Below are 13638 nucleotides of genomic sequence, written 5' to 3'. Positions count from 1 at the left end.
ATTTATTTAATTATATGCTGGAGTGTGGAAATAATTATTATTACTGCATGGGGAAGGAGGGGAAAACGTGGATTTGGTGGTGGGAATTTTTTTTTTTTTTAAACTAAAATTTTAAGGGTAAAAGTTCTTTCAGGAAGGATTGTAAATCCTGTTGTTTAGCAGGATTTGATCCATCCTTACATTCTGAGTTCAAATTCTGCCGAGGTTAACTTTGCCTTTCATCCTTTTGGGGTCAATAAATTGAGTACCAGTTGGGTACTGGGGTCGATGTAATTGACTGATCCCCTCACCACAAATTGCCGGCCTTGTGTCTACAGCAAAGATTACTACTACTACTACTGCTACTATTATTGTTATTATTATCATTATTATTATTATGGTAGTGAGCTGGCAAAATCGTTACCTGATCAGCTTTCATTCATTTCCATGTTCTAAAGTTCAAATGCTGCCAAGGTGGATTTTTCCCTTTATCATTCAACCTTTTGGTCAGTAAAATAAATACCGGTCAAGCAAGGGTGGGCAATGTAATCGATTTACAACTCCCTTCCACCCCCACCCCACCCCCGTCACCTAATTTCATTGTTGAAACATTTAATTTTATTTCTGTTTTATTTTTTTAAATTCAGAATGTCCAGTTACAAAAGAAGAAAACCAATAATGAAGATCCGAATGAGAGATTGGTTGACCAATTTATTGGACAATAAAAGTATTCCAGGCCTAGAGTGGATGGACAAGAGTAAACAAATATTCCGGATTCCTTGGAAGCACGGATCTCGTCAGACCTGGAAAGTAGACGATGCTGATCTGTTTGTGAAGTGGGCAGAACACGGAGGTGAGTTCTTTTGTCTTACTCCCATCCAACCCTTGGTAAAGTATATGTTAAAAAGAAACAATGATGGTGATGGCTGAAGTGCCTTAATGATGACAATGAAGGGGCAGCCCCCCTCGGTCATGAATGACCCTAGGATTGCACCTAGAAAGTTACCCTCCCAGGCACAAGTCCGGGCAAGGTTGTTTTATGGAAGACCAGCAGTTGCCCATCCATGCCAGCTGCCCCTCTCTGTGCCACCGATGTTATCCAGGGGAAAGGCAAAGGGGCCGATACAGCTTGGCCCCAGCGACGTCGCAACTCATTTCTACAGATGAGTGAACAGGAACAACTTGAAATAAAGTGTCTTGCTCAAGAACACAACACACAGCCCGGTCCAGGAATCGAACTCACAACCTCGCGATCATAAGCACGATGCTCTAACCACTGAGCCATGTGCCTTCACTTGATGATGACGACGATGATAATGGTATCTTAAGATTAACATTAATTTGCAAGTTTGAAGGGGAATTAGTGGAATCAACTCAGTGTGTTTCTTGTATTCAACAAGATTATTCCAAAATAGAACTGAAAATGGAGAGAGAGAGATGTGTATTGGCTGACATTTTAACTCTTCTACCAACATTATTGCATTTCTTCTCTTCCGGCAACGACCTGGCAGAATTGCTAGCATATTGGGCAAAATGCTTAAGGATATATTTCATCTGCTACTACAGCCCGAGTTCAAATTCTGCCAAGGTGGACATCACCTTGCACCATTTCTGGATCTATAAATTAAGTACAAATAAAACCTGGGTTGATCTAACCGACTAGTGCCCCTCCCCACAAATTTCAGGCCTTGTACCTGTAGCAGAAAGGATTATTATTATTATTATAATTCTGCAAGCTGGCCGAATTGTTAGTAGACTGAACAAAATCCTTAGTGATGGATTACATTGACCCCCAGTGTTTAACTGGTACTTGTTTAGTTGACCCTGAAATGATAAAACACCAAGTTGACCTCAGTACAATTTGAACTTGGAACATTTAAACTGGAAGAAATGCAGCTAAGCATGTTACCCAGTTTACTTTTACTTGTTTCAGTCATTAGACTGGCCATGCTGGGGCACCATCTTGAAAAGTATGCTAATCTGCTAAATAACAGCTACTTTATGGAAGACCACTGGTTGACCATACAAAAGAAGCCCTCTCTGTCAAATGTTATCTCGACACATTATATTAGATATGAAAGCTTTTGTGGGGACATGTTTTTACATCTGATATAAATCTGCTTTTCAGGCAAATATAACCAAACACTAGGAAACCCAAACACAAAACGCTACAAAGCCACTTTTCGATGTGCGCTAAACAGTTTACCCGATTGCGAAGAACTGAAAAAAGACAGTAGAAAAAGTGGTTTAAATGCTTTCAAAGTTTACCAATTTAAAGACGAGCGTGAGTATTGTTAGAAATGTAAAAACTCTTCAAACCCTGTTGATGGAAAACAGCACCTAACATTTTCTACATTTTTAATGTATTAGGCTGGGGCGTAATTATTGCGGCTTTTTTTCAACGAATTTTATTCAACAAAAACAATAACATGTAACAAAAATATCTTTAAATGATTATTCCGGAGCATGTTCACCGTCCACTCCAATTACTGCTTCCCATTTGCTTGGCAGACGGTCAGACCGTCATTTAAAGATATTTTTGTTAAATATTGTTTTTCTTTTTGTTGAATATAATTTGTTGACAAAAAAAGCTGCAATAATTATGCACCAACCCAGTAGAATACATTTTGGTTAAAAACTTCCCATGCTTCAATATTATTAATTTTTCTATATGGTGTTGCTAAAACAATTTTGCAGTCTTGATAATAGAATATAGATTTAGGCACCTTCTGCTGTAGGGGCCTGAGCTAACCAAACCCCTATCAGTTGGTTTGAGGTTTGGTTGACAGAAACTTGAAAAAGAAGTGTTGTGTATGTGTTCTTGACAGATCAGGCCCTGACTTTGCTATTATGTAACACCACCTTAGCTGCAGGTTTCATGCCAAAATTGGCTCAATAAGCTGAAGCCCACAAAGAATGAAGCTGATAAACTGGTCATCTGAAGGACAAACGAAATAATATGCTTTCACAGCAAGCAGTCTGTGTGCACCAGTTCAAACTGTGATGACAAAAATGGCAAAACATTAGCTCCATGAAGACACCCTTACCACCTGCCTAACAACACTGGTCACCAGTCTGACTATATAGTAGTACAGGTCATTCCAAATCCATTGATATTTGACAGATTGTTCTGTCAGATAGGATAATTATTTATTCATGTTACTTTATCTCGTAGCTTCAAGATTATTTTTAGAATGGCATTGTTGGGTAGGTGTGAGAAGCCAGATCTGGCTGGTTTGAAGAATATTTGGGTCATATATGGCCTTTGAAGTGGATTAATGGATTAACTGACAAAAGACAATTGGTGCATTCCGAGTACTTCCAGCAATAATTGTCAGTCAAATTTATATTTGCATAATTAAATTTATACAATGTACAAAAGTCTGTCTTTTGTTTATTGTAGACAAACGAAAACGCTCCAAACACCAAGAACATTCTGATGAAGATTCTTTAAAGGTAAGCATTGATGTATTTTGGTCAACCAGTCAGTTCCTGATTGAGAAAAAAAAACCGATGATCAAAGACACTCCAGCCATGTCCATCCAATTATATTCCTCACATGAATATGAACTTGTTATAGGGACAATAAATAATCTTTCCTGCTATAGGCAGAAAGCCTGAAATTTTAAGGGAGGGGGCAAGTCGATTACATCGACCCCAGTACGCAACTGGTACTTATTTCAGTGACCCCTAATGGACGAAAGGAAAAGTTTACTTCAGCAGGATTTGAACTTGAGACTTCAAAGACAAAGGCAGACAAAATGTCATTAATGTCTGGCATGCTAACGATCCTGTCAGCTCCCATTATTAATAATCCTTTCTCTCCAAATGAGTATAAAACCTGAAATTAAGAGGAACGTGCTGGTCGATTGCATCAGCCCAGTATTTAACCGATACTTATTTTATCATCCTTAAAAGGATGAATGACGTTTGACCTTGACAGAATTAGAACTTCAAATGTAAAGAATCGGAAGAAATACCACTAAGCATTTTGTCTGTTAATGATTCTGCCAGTTTGTCACCTTAATAATAATAAAAATGGTTTAAAATTTTGTCACCAAGGGCAGCCATTTTGGGGGAGAGGATGAGTCGATTACATCGACCTCGAAAGGTGAAGTCATACAGAGTTTGACACCCTCCTGTACCTTAAACCTTAGCACCATCATGGCGTCTGATGTGGCTTTTTAAACCAGACAATGTTCTGAAAAGACACCCACATAGACTGCATATCCGATCTGGGCCATCAAGAGCTGCAGTCAAGTTCTGATCTTTGTGGATCTTAAAATGTCTTTTGAGGCCTCCGTTGGATTTGCAAACCTTCTGGCATACACTGCATTCAAAGGTGTTCACAGACATATATATACATATGCATATACAAACAAATACACATTATATATGCATACATTCACACACACAATAGATAGAGGAGACAATTAACTTCAAGGTTGTCCCAAGCAATATAAATTAACCAGTTGAATCGTTTCGATGACAGAGTTGCAATCATTAACTTTTAAGAAAACTGGTTGGGTTATAATAGTTTATGTCCTGCATGATTGTATTAGTAATATTACTAATGTTGTAGAGTAAAGATTATTTGCCAACATAACGGGGAAGTCCTGGTTTAGGACGAATGTTGCTGTAATTTAGCCCCAGGAAACATTGTCTCCAGCTGGCTATACGACACAATCTGTGTCCTTATATTTTCGAACATGTTATTAGGTAATCAATTAGAATTCTTCAAAATTTCAACAGAATCCATTAATCTTATCCTATTTCTTTTTTTAATTTTTTTTTTATATTAGAGTTTTTCAGAGTCCAGTGACATGAGTTCACCAAAAAGAGAAAGTTTCACATCAAGCGATGAAGAATGTCATCTTGTATCACAATTTCATGGTAAATTCCCTGCTGGCCTTTTGTTTACTTCTCTGTAAATTCAATATGATACTTGATGGATGGTATGTCTGTGTTGTATGAAGTTTGCTGCCCAACCCCATGGTTCCAGGGTCATTCTGACTGTCTGGCATCTTGGGCAAGTGTCTTCTACTACAGTTTCAGGCTGACCAAAAACTTTGTGAGCAGATTTGGTAGACGGAAACTGAAAGAAGCCCATCATGTGTGTGTGTGGACTCGGTACATGAAGGATTAATAGAACTCAAAAGCCTCTGTGTGTGTGTGTCTGTCTGTCTGTCCCTCCAGTGCTTGACCACTATTGTTGGATTTACATCCTATAAATTAGCAGTTCAGCAAATGAGATCAATGGAGAGACCAAGCTTTAAAAAACAAATAAAGAATACTGGGGTTTATTTATTCATCTAGAAAACCTTCAAGGTAATGCTCCAGCATGGTCTCAGTCTAATGACTAAAAACAACAGAGAAGTGTCTCAGCTGGTCCTTATTTCTTTGACCCTGAAAGGTTGAAATGTAAGGTTGACTTTTAACAACCAAATTTGAATAAAAAAGATGGATGAAATGTTGCTATGTATAACATACTGGTGATTCCGCCAGTTGACCACCGTAACCCTTTAGCATTTGAACAGGCCATATTTAGCCCAAATATTTTACCTGTTTTACGTGGAACCTGACTAGACTCTAATTAACTCTCTAATTTCTAATTTAACTTTTTGTTTTTGTTACTTCAGATCAACAAAGTGGCGGCGTTTGCTACAGAACATACGGTAAGAATTTGATTTTGGATTTCTGTTGATCCCTTCACTTGCCAGTTAATCTGTGCATTTGAATATAGTCTTGCTAGCTGGCTACATGCATGTACACTGTATATCTGGGAATTTAATTTCTCTCTCTAATGTAATATTGGCTATGTTCTTGACAGTGGGGGATTTATTGAAGGGCTTCCATACAGTTTTCATCTGCCATATTCATTTACTTGCCTATGGTGCCATGCAATAGGAATGAATACTGCATTGCGAGGGCACCCGGCTTAATGATTAGGGTGTTGTACTCGCAGTCTTGAAATAATGGTTTTGTTCCCTGAACTGAGGCATTACCTAACTCCTCTGGTCACCAGTCTGACTATAGCAGTACATGTCATTCAACCGAAGCCTTGTGAGTGGGTTTTGTAGATGGAAACTGAAAGAATCCCTGCTTGACAACCGGTGTTGGTGTGTTCACATCCCCATAACCTAACAGTTTGGCAAAAGAGACCAACAGAGTACTGGGGTCAATCTGACTAAATTCTTTCAAAGCAGTGCTCCAGCATGGCCACAGTCTAATGGCTGAAACCAGTAAAAGATAAAAGATACTAAATTTTTATTTTATGCAGCAGAAGTTTCTGAATGACCAGAGTGGGAAGGAGAGAAGGTCTGTCGAGTTTCGCGAATTAGAATTTCTGAAATCAAAGTTTCTCAAATCATAAAATTATTATATGTATTGCTTTTTTTTCTTTTCTGTTTTTCTTTATTTTAATTATATTTTTTTTCTTTCCTGTTTTGCAGAAATTCCACAACTTAAAACAGAAGATGGTACGTATTCTTGTTGCAAAATTTACAACAAAGATCTTTTTTTTACCTTGGCTTGGACAAATACTTAGATATTCCATTCCTTCATCTTCACCCCCTACTTCACACACAAGAAAGTTGGAATAAATGGACAGCCAGTTTATTATGTCTTAGGTTCAAATTAACCAAATTGGTCTGATTTGGAGATAGGAGTAATTACAGGTGTATAATGAGAAAAGGTTGCTTCCCGATCATGTTTCCTGGTTCAGTCCCACTGCACAGCACCTTGAGCAAGTATTTTTTGGCAGATAAAAAAAAACTGAAAAAAGCTTGTGTGCGTCTCCTTGTCTTGACATCACATAATGGTTATAAATGAGCATATTTTGTAATCAAAATGGAAAATAACGAAGATTGGTTATTTTGTTACGGATGACTGCACACGGCTCTTTTCAATTTTTGTTCCCCCACCCCTGATGAGGTGGGAGGAATATTCTTGAAAGTTTAAAAGTTATTTGGTGACTTTTCTGCTACTGGTGCCGTATAAAAAGCACCCAGTACACACTGAAAAATGGTTGGCGTTGGGAAGCATATCCAGCTGTAGAAACCATACCAAAGCAAACAGCTGAAATAATTGCATTTTTCCAACTTAGCAGTTCTGGTGGAACCATCCAACCCATGCCAATATTGAATGATGATGATGATGATTTACCAGGGTCAAAAGTGCAACAGAGAATGTAATTTTTTCACAGCCCTTGCAGCACGAAGCACCATCATCATTATTACTGAACACAGGCATGTCAAAATTTGAAATTTTTACATAAAGAAAAAAATTGATTTTACATAAAAGTTAATGAAAGATAATTATCTCTTTTACTAATTAGGAATCTAAAGTATCTTGTTAAAGGTTTGCATCTTAGTTTATTTATTTATTTTTTTCTGTTTTTTCAGGAAGTGCCCAACAGATTTTCAACACAATGATGGGATATCAAGTGGTAAGCTTTCTCTCTTCACCATCTTCTATGCGCCATATTTAATTTTATTACTCTTCCTAGTAAAGGTGCACTGATTAGTGGTTAGGGCATTCGGCTCACGATCGGAAGGTCGTGAGTTCAATTCCCAGTGATACTTTGTGGCCTTGAGCAAGACGCTTTATTTTTCACTTTATTGCTCCAGTCCACTCAGCTGGCAAAAATGAATTGTACCAGTAATTCAAAGGGGGTCAGCTTTGTCACATTCTGTGTCATGCTGGATCTTCCTGAGAACCACGTTAAAGGATTTGCATGTCTGTAGAGTACTCAGCCACTTGCATGTTAATTTCACAGGCAGGCTCTTCCATTAAATCAGATCAACAGGAACCCTTGCCATTGTAACTGTTAGGGAGAGTAAATCCTTTCTACACAAGCAGGGCCGGCAAGTGCTGGTGCCAAAGCTAAACTTCATTGTGCACAAGCTGATGGTCTTTGACATTTTCTTGTCTTTACATACTTGGTACTTTGTCCTATTTCACATTTTATCAACTGTAAATCAATGAAAGGTAGGGTCTTCTCCCTTAACAGGGAGATGTTGAAGGACAACTGAAATGCAACTTTTACCACTATATTGATTTTATTAATTAATCATGCTGACAATGAAAAAGTTCAACTCCTCAATCCTACCCAATCTGCCAGTCACTACCTACTCTTCCCCAACCTCTGTCCAATGCATATTTATCATCGACCACTCCTCCACCCTTGTCGATCATTCGCTACAACCACCTGCAATCCATCATCATCATCATCAGTCATAACTCCTCCCTAACTCCCCTTAACTCTTCACTCGTTCCCTTATCTCTAACCAGTTCCTCTTGCAACTCATTCTGTCCCCCCGTTCACTTCTAATCAACTTCTACCTCGAGGGTCCAGTTTGATACCTCATAGCTATTTTGTCTTCTTTTCCAGCTGCAGCCCGGATACTTCCACCCTCTCTTCTGTAATGTGAGTAACCATGTAGGTCCTTGACAATAAAAACACCTATTCTGGTCCCTTCTTACATAATTTTAATCTCTCATATCCTAACACAAAGTTGCCTCCTCCTCCTTCTCTACTGTATCCGCCACTCAGTTGAAAGGGATCTTTTGGGTCTTGCATGGTCATCTTGCCATGTGCCAGGGCCATGAAACAAAAACAAAAAAAATGCAACCAATAAACTCTGACATCCAGCCACAGAAACTATGTCAAAGCGGACATAGGGGCACAAGGGAGTTCTCTAACCTAATGAGGCCCTGACAAACCATCCAGCCCATGCTGGCACAGAAATTGGACATTGGAAAAGAGTAAAAAAAAAAATGATATTAATATAACAGTAATAATAACAGAATAATTATTTAAGATAGTAATGAACCAATAATGATAATAAAATAATAATAATAATAATCCTTTCTACTATAGGCACAAGGCCTGAAATTTGGGGGGAGGGGGATAATCGATTGCATCGACCCCCAGTGTTTTACTGGTACTTAATATATCGACCCTGAATGGATCAAAGTCGACCTCAGTGGGATTTGAACTCACAATGTTGTGACAGGTGAAATACCACTAAGTATTTTGTCTGGCATGCTAACGATTCTGCCTGCTCCACCTTCAAAATAATAATAATTATCTTTTCTACTACTGGCACAAGACCTTAAATTTTTGGGGTGGGCTTAAGTCGATTACATTGACCCCACTGTTCAACCAGTACTTAAATAATAATAATAAGGGTTTCAAATTTTGCCACAAGGGCAGCGACTTTGTGGGGAGGGGTTGAGTCGATTATATCGGCCCCAGTGTTTCACTGGTACTTAATTTATCCCCCCCCCCTCCAAAAGAATGAAAGGTAATTTGAATTCAGTGGGATTTGAACTCGGAATGTAGCAACAGGCAAAATTTTGCTAAGCATTTCATCCAATGTGCTAACACTTCTGCTATCTCGCTGCCTTTAATAAAATAAATATCAAATAGTAATAATAAAAATAATGATAATAATTCTTTCTACCGTAGACACAAGGCCCGAAATTTTAGCAGAAGGGACTAGGTGATTGTATCAAGCCCAGCGCTCGAATGGTACGTATTTTAGCCCATTCTAGTGTGGACATTGGATGTTGAAGAATGGTGATTATTTAACGAAGCTGACAGGATGAAAGGCAAAGTCACCCTTGGTGGAATTTGAACTCGGAACATAAAGACAGTCAAATTACTGCTAAGCGTTTGCCCGGCGTGCTAACGATTCTGCCAGCTTACCACCTTAATAGTAATGATGATGATGATGATGATGATGACGATTCAATTTCACTGATTTTGTAATTGGAGGCCAGACTGATTGTATTACGTGTTTGACCGAGTCATCTTACAATGTGGACAGATATCTGTATACACCTATATATAGGCGTATACATACACAGATATTTACATAACATACTGATATACATTCAAATTGTATATACACACATATATACATGCATGCATACACATATATATAACACATACATATATGTATACACACACATATATATATATACATATATCTATATAAGCACATACATACACACACTCGCATATATATATATATATATATATATATATAATACAAATATGTGAGCATATGCATATATACATACATATATGTACATACCTACATCTACATGTATATATAGATGCATATCCAGGTACAGGACGTCAAAAAAATGTGGACAAAAAAAAGGAACGGGAACATAAACAAAGCACAAAAAACAAACTTTTTTACAGACAACAGAATGAATACATAGGAAAACAAACCACATATGGAACTTTTCTTTCATCAGCTGCCTCTATTCTAAACTAGGCGTTTCGAAGACGAGGCAGAACGTGCTCTAGAATAGCTCTTCCCGCGAAGCAAATTCAGTAAAACCTGCTATGCGGAGGATTCCAAAGTGGCAAACAGAATTCCAACCGTAGCTCTTGAGCTGTTTCTGAAGTTTTTTTAAATATATTCAATTTATTAGATAATGAAACCGTTTTATAGTTACATCTGTTGTGTTTCTTGTACAACATTGCAGTAGACACTAAATAAGGGACTAAATGGGCATAACTGTTTCTTTATCAGGGTCGGCAATTTGGCAGAATGGTTCAAGTGTTGGAATAAAATGAATTACAGAATTTGTTGTGACTCTTTACATTCCAAATTCAAATCCCACCAAAATGAATTTGGTCTTTCATCCTGTTTTAGGGGTTTGATAAGATTAAGTACCATCAAGTATTAGGGTCAGTGGGTCCACTTTAAGACATCCCCACCATCCCTATCAAATTTGCTGGTCTTCAACCCCCAAGTTAAAAACCTTTGTAGTCTCTGCTCCAATTGAATCCTTCATATTTTATTGCTTCTGAGGAAATGGTATTTAAGTGTTCTCTGTGGGGCACCGTATTTTGTGACATGGAAGACCGCACCCTGAATATGTAAATGCAATTCACCATCCTTAACTTCCGTTGTCCATGCTGGCATGGGTTGGACGGTTTGACCAGGGCTGGTAAGCTGAGGGGCTGCACCAGACCCCAGTCTGACTTGACATGGTTTCTACATCTCAATGCTCTTCCTAACAATTACGGAAAAATAATTTTACTTTTCCCAAAGCATCATACACCTGATTGGTCAAGGTCTGTCTGGCAGGCACTCAGTAAATGACCGTTGTCCAGCCAAAAGCTGCATTTGCCATACTATAAAAACAGTGTAGCATTAGTCACTGCTTTTGTGAATTTATTAAATACAGCAAATAGGCATAAGTGTGACTTGTGGTAAGAAGCTTGCTCCCAATCACAAGGTTCCAGGTTCAGTCCTACTGCATGGCACCTTGGCCAAGTGTCTCATACTATAAGCCTCAGGCTTACCAAAACCTTATGTGTGGATTTGGTTGATGGAAACTAAAAGAAGCCCATCGTATATGTGTGCTTATGTCCCTGTAACCTAGCAGGTCAGCAAAAGAGACTGATAGTATAAGTTCTGGGTTAATTCAGTCTTTGAGGCAGTGCTCCAGCATGGCCGGAGTCTAATAACAAATAGAATAGACAAAAAGGTCTTTTCTTCCTTTTAATGTTACTCTTCCTCTCCTATAAAACTTGCTCCTTTCTTTCGCATTTTTTCCACTTCTCGGCCACATGTCCTCATTTTTACCCCTTAACCTTCCTTCGTTATCTCCATTCCAAAGCCACCACCATCATCAATCATGAATATATTGTCATTACTCATGATAAACCATTAAAAGCACATCAGTTACAGCATCAGGACCACCACTGCCACCAACAGCATTCGAAATGGTTGCTCCACATGCTGGAAATAAGTCAAAATCCCCCCTCAAATCAATCTTCAAGGAAGGACAGATACATTTAGATAATGTCACTCCAGAAGATATCCTAACTTTAAACAAACCACAAAAAAAAACTGAAGTGGTTGGCATGGCTGGAAAGCTTTTTTGTAGGTCTCCTAGATTAGGAATGATGACCTTGATTAGGTTTAAACCTAAGCATATTATCAGTTAATCTGTACAGCAATCCTTGTCAATACCAAATTACTAATTCCTTCTTTTGTTTCTCTCGTTTTCAGGAAGAAATTGAGAACCACAATTTACTGGACTATACTGATATTGGGAATTTTACACTTCTCAGATAAAGGATTGTCTCCTATGTATATAAACTATCAAATGACTTTTGAACTTGTAAATTCATATCATTTTTTCTGCTCTTTCTCCTCCATCTCCTCTTTTGTATTGTCTGAAATAATTAAAAAAAAAAAAAAACTTGTTGATCCTTGGTTGGAATTGATCCATGTGTTTGGAGCTATTTCTTTTGCTTTTGACAGCCCATCAAACGTCGATCCAAGTTTCCCATGGGAGTGGACATGGGTGACATGGCCAATGCGAGACAGGCAGAACATGTAGCACTGTGGCTACTGAAAGTGACTCTGAAGAATATCTTTGGTGAAGTTTAGGACGACATAATTTCTTTTCATGCAGTCTCCTGTGCTCGGTTTCAAAGCGCTCTACTTCAGCAGAGCCATTATATTGGTAAATGGTATCACCATCCATCATCAGCTTTTAACCTATTAGCATTGAACTCGGCCATATCCAGCTGAAATATTTAACTGGTTTTATGTTCAAACAAGCTGGGTTAAGCCCCTCACACCTGCCTTACAATGTGTTTCTAAAAATGAACATTTGCATTTTCGAGATCTTTAAACCAGGAGATAACATCCTCACCAATGCTGGCATGGGTGCGACAGGAACTTGCACCAGACTTCTGTGACTGTTTTTGCAGATTTTTCCATGTTTGCCTGGGTCAGATGAAATTTGTTGAGACAAATTTCCTATGGTTGGATGTGGCCTGCTTCTTGAAAAAAAAAGGTTGTCTGTTCCTGGACTAGATCCTTCAAAGTGATACTCCAGCCTGGCCACAGTCCAGTGACTGAAACAAGTATCAGATAAAAGAAGACGAAGATGCAAGGGTTTGTCCTGCTCAGTGCCAAATTTGTATCTCACCGTCCAGACTGCAACATGCCAGGGTGCTGGGCAAAACGGGATGGTAAGCAACGTCTATGGTTACAGAGAATCCAGTCTCAAGACACTGCATCATTAAACCATTATAAAAGTGGTAAGTATAAACCTTACCATCTGAACTGCCACTACTTACATACCGACCATCAAAGGATATGTCAAAACCAATCTTGTAACCCAACAACTGCAAAAGAAAGAAAAAATTCTATGATATTTCTATAATATCTGTGCAATGAAGAAGGGCTACAAAAATACTTGCCCTCAACCCTTTTGTCGTATCTCTGTGAGCTGTTTACAAAGGTCACAGTCACCAGACTATTGAAATATTCCAATGACCAACGGGTGAGCGAGCAAGCAGGTCTCCATAAGTGCTACAGTTCGATGGGTCACGTTTTCACTCAACCACAGTTTAGAGAATGGGCGAAAGAATGCAACCTGCCTCTCTGCATCACTTTAGTTGACCATGCGAATCTGAGGGGGGAATATATTGAATAAAATTAACAGGTTTAAGGGGGTGAGCTGACAGACTCATTAGCATGCCGAGCAAAATGCTTAGTGGTATTTCGGCTGTCTTTACGTTCTGAGATCAAATTCCACCAAGGTTGACTTTGCCTCTCATCCTTTCGGGGTCAATAAATTAAGTACCAGTCAAATACTGGAATTGAGCTA

At 38.5% G+C, this 13638-nt stretch overlaps 2 protein-coding genes across 11 annotated transcripts in view; one reads left to right on the top strand and one right to left on the bottom strand.

Annotated features, from left to right (window-relative positions):
• Nucleotides 1–12241, top strand: part of LOC106882833 (interferon regulatory factor 2) — a 24635-nt gene extending 12394 nt beyond the window's left edge. For 3 of the 8 annotated variants that reach the window (XM_014933621.2, XM_052976739.1, XM_052976746.1), the window contains exons 2-10: nucleotides 627–832; nucleotides 2108–2263; nucleotides 3383–3435; nucleotides 4782–4872; nucleotides 5619–5654; nucleotides 6432–6458; nucleotides 7383–7426; nucleotides 8372–8407; nucleotides 12024–12241. In XM_014933621.2, the coding sequence (XP_014789107.1) occupies nucleotides 628–832; nucleotides 2108–2263; nucleotides 3383–3435; nucleotides 4782–4872; nucleotides 5619–5654; nucleotides 6432–6458; nucleotides 7383–7426; nucleotides 8372–8407; nucleotides 12024–12089 (714 nt within the window). In that variant the 5' untranslated portion in view covers nucleotide 627 and the 3' untranslated portion in view covers nucleotides 12090–12241. Of the gene's footprint in view, nucleotides 1–626; nucleotides 833–2107; nucleotides 2264–3382; nucleotides 3436–4781; nucleotides 4873–5618; nucleotides 5655–6431; nucleotides 6459–7382; nucleotides 7427–8371; nucleotides 8420–9451; nucleotides 9515–12023 lie in introns of all 8 variants that reach the window. The other 5 variants (XM_052976743.1, XM_052976740.1, XM_052976744.1 and 2 more) reach the window with 5 other exon arrangements.
• A 307-nt stretch (nucleotides 12242–12548) lies between these two features.
• LOC106882832 (WD repeat-containing protein 25) overlaps nucleotides 12549–13638 on the bottom strand; it is a 7684-nt gene continuing 6594 nt past the window's right edge. For all 3 annotated transcript variants that reach the window (XM_052976738.1, XM_014933618.2, XM_014933619.2), the window contains one exon: nucleotides 12549–13153. In XM_052976738.1, the coding sequence (XP_052832698.1) occupies nucleotides 12932–13153 (222 nt within the window). In that variant the 3' untranslated portion in view covers nucleotides 12549–12931. The remainder of the gene's footprint in view (nucleotides 13154–13638) is intronic.

The sequence above is a fragment of the Octopus bimaculoides genome, chromosome 25 (genome assembly GCF_001194135.2).
Source record: "Octopus bimaculoides isolate UCB-OBI-ISO-001 chromosome 25, ASM119413v2, whole genome shotgun sequence".
Lineage (NCBI taxonomy): Eukaryota > Metazoa > Mollusca > Cephalopoda > Octopoda > Octopodidae > Octopus > Octopus bimaculoides.
The sequence above is the reverse complement of the archived record's forward strand: the minus strand, read 5'-3'. Positions and strand labels throughout refer to the sequence as shown.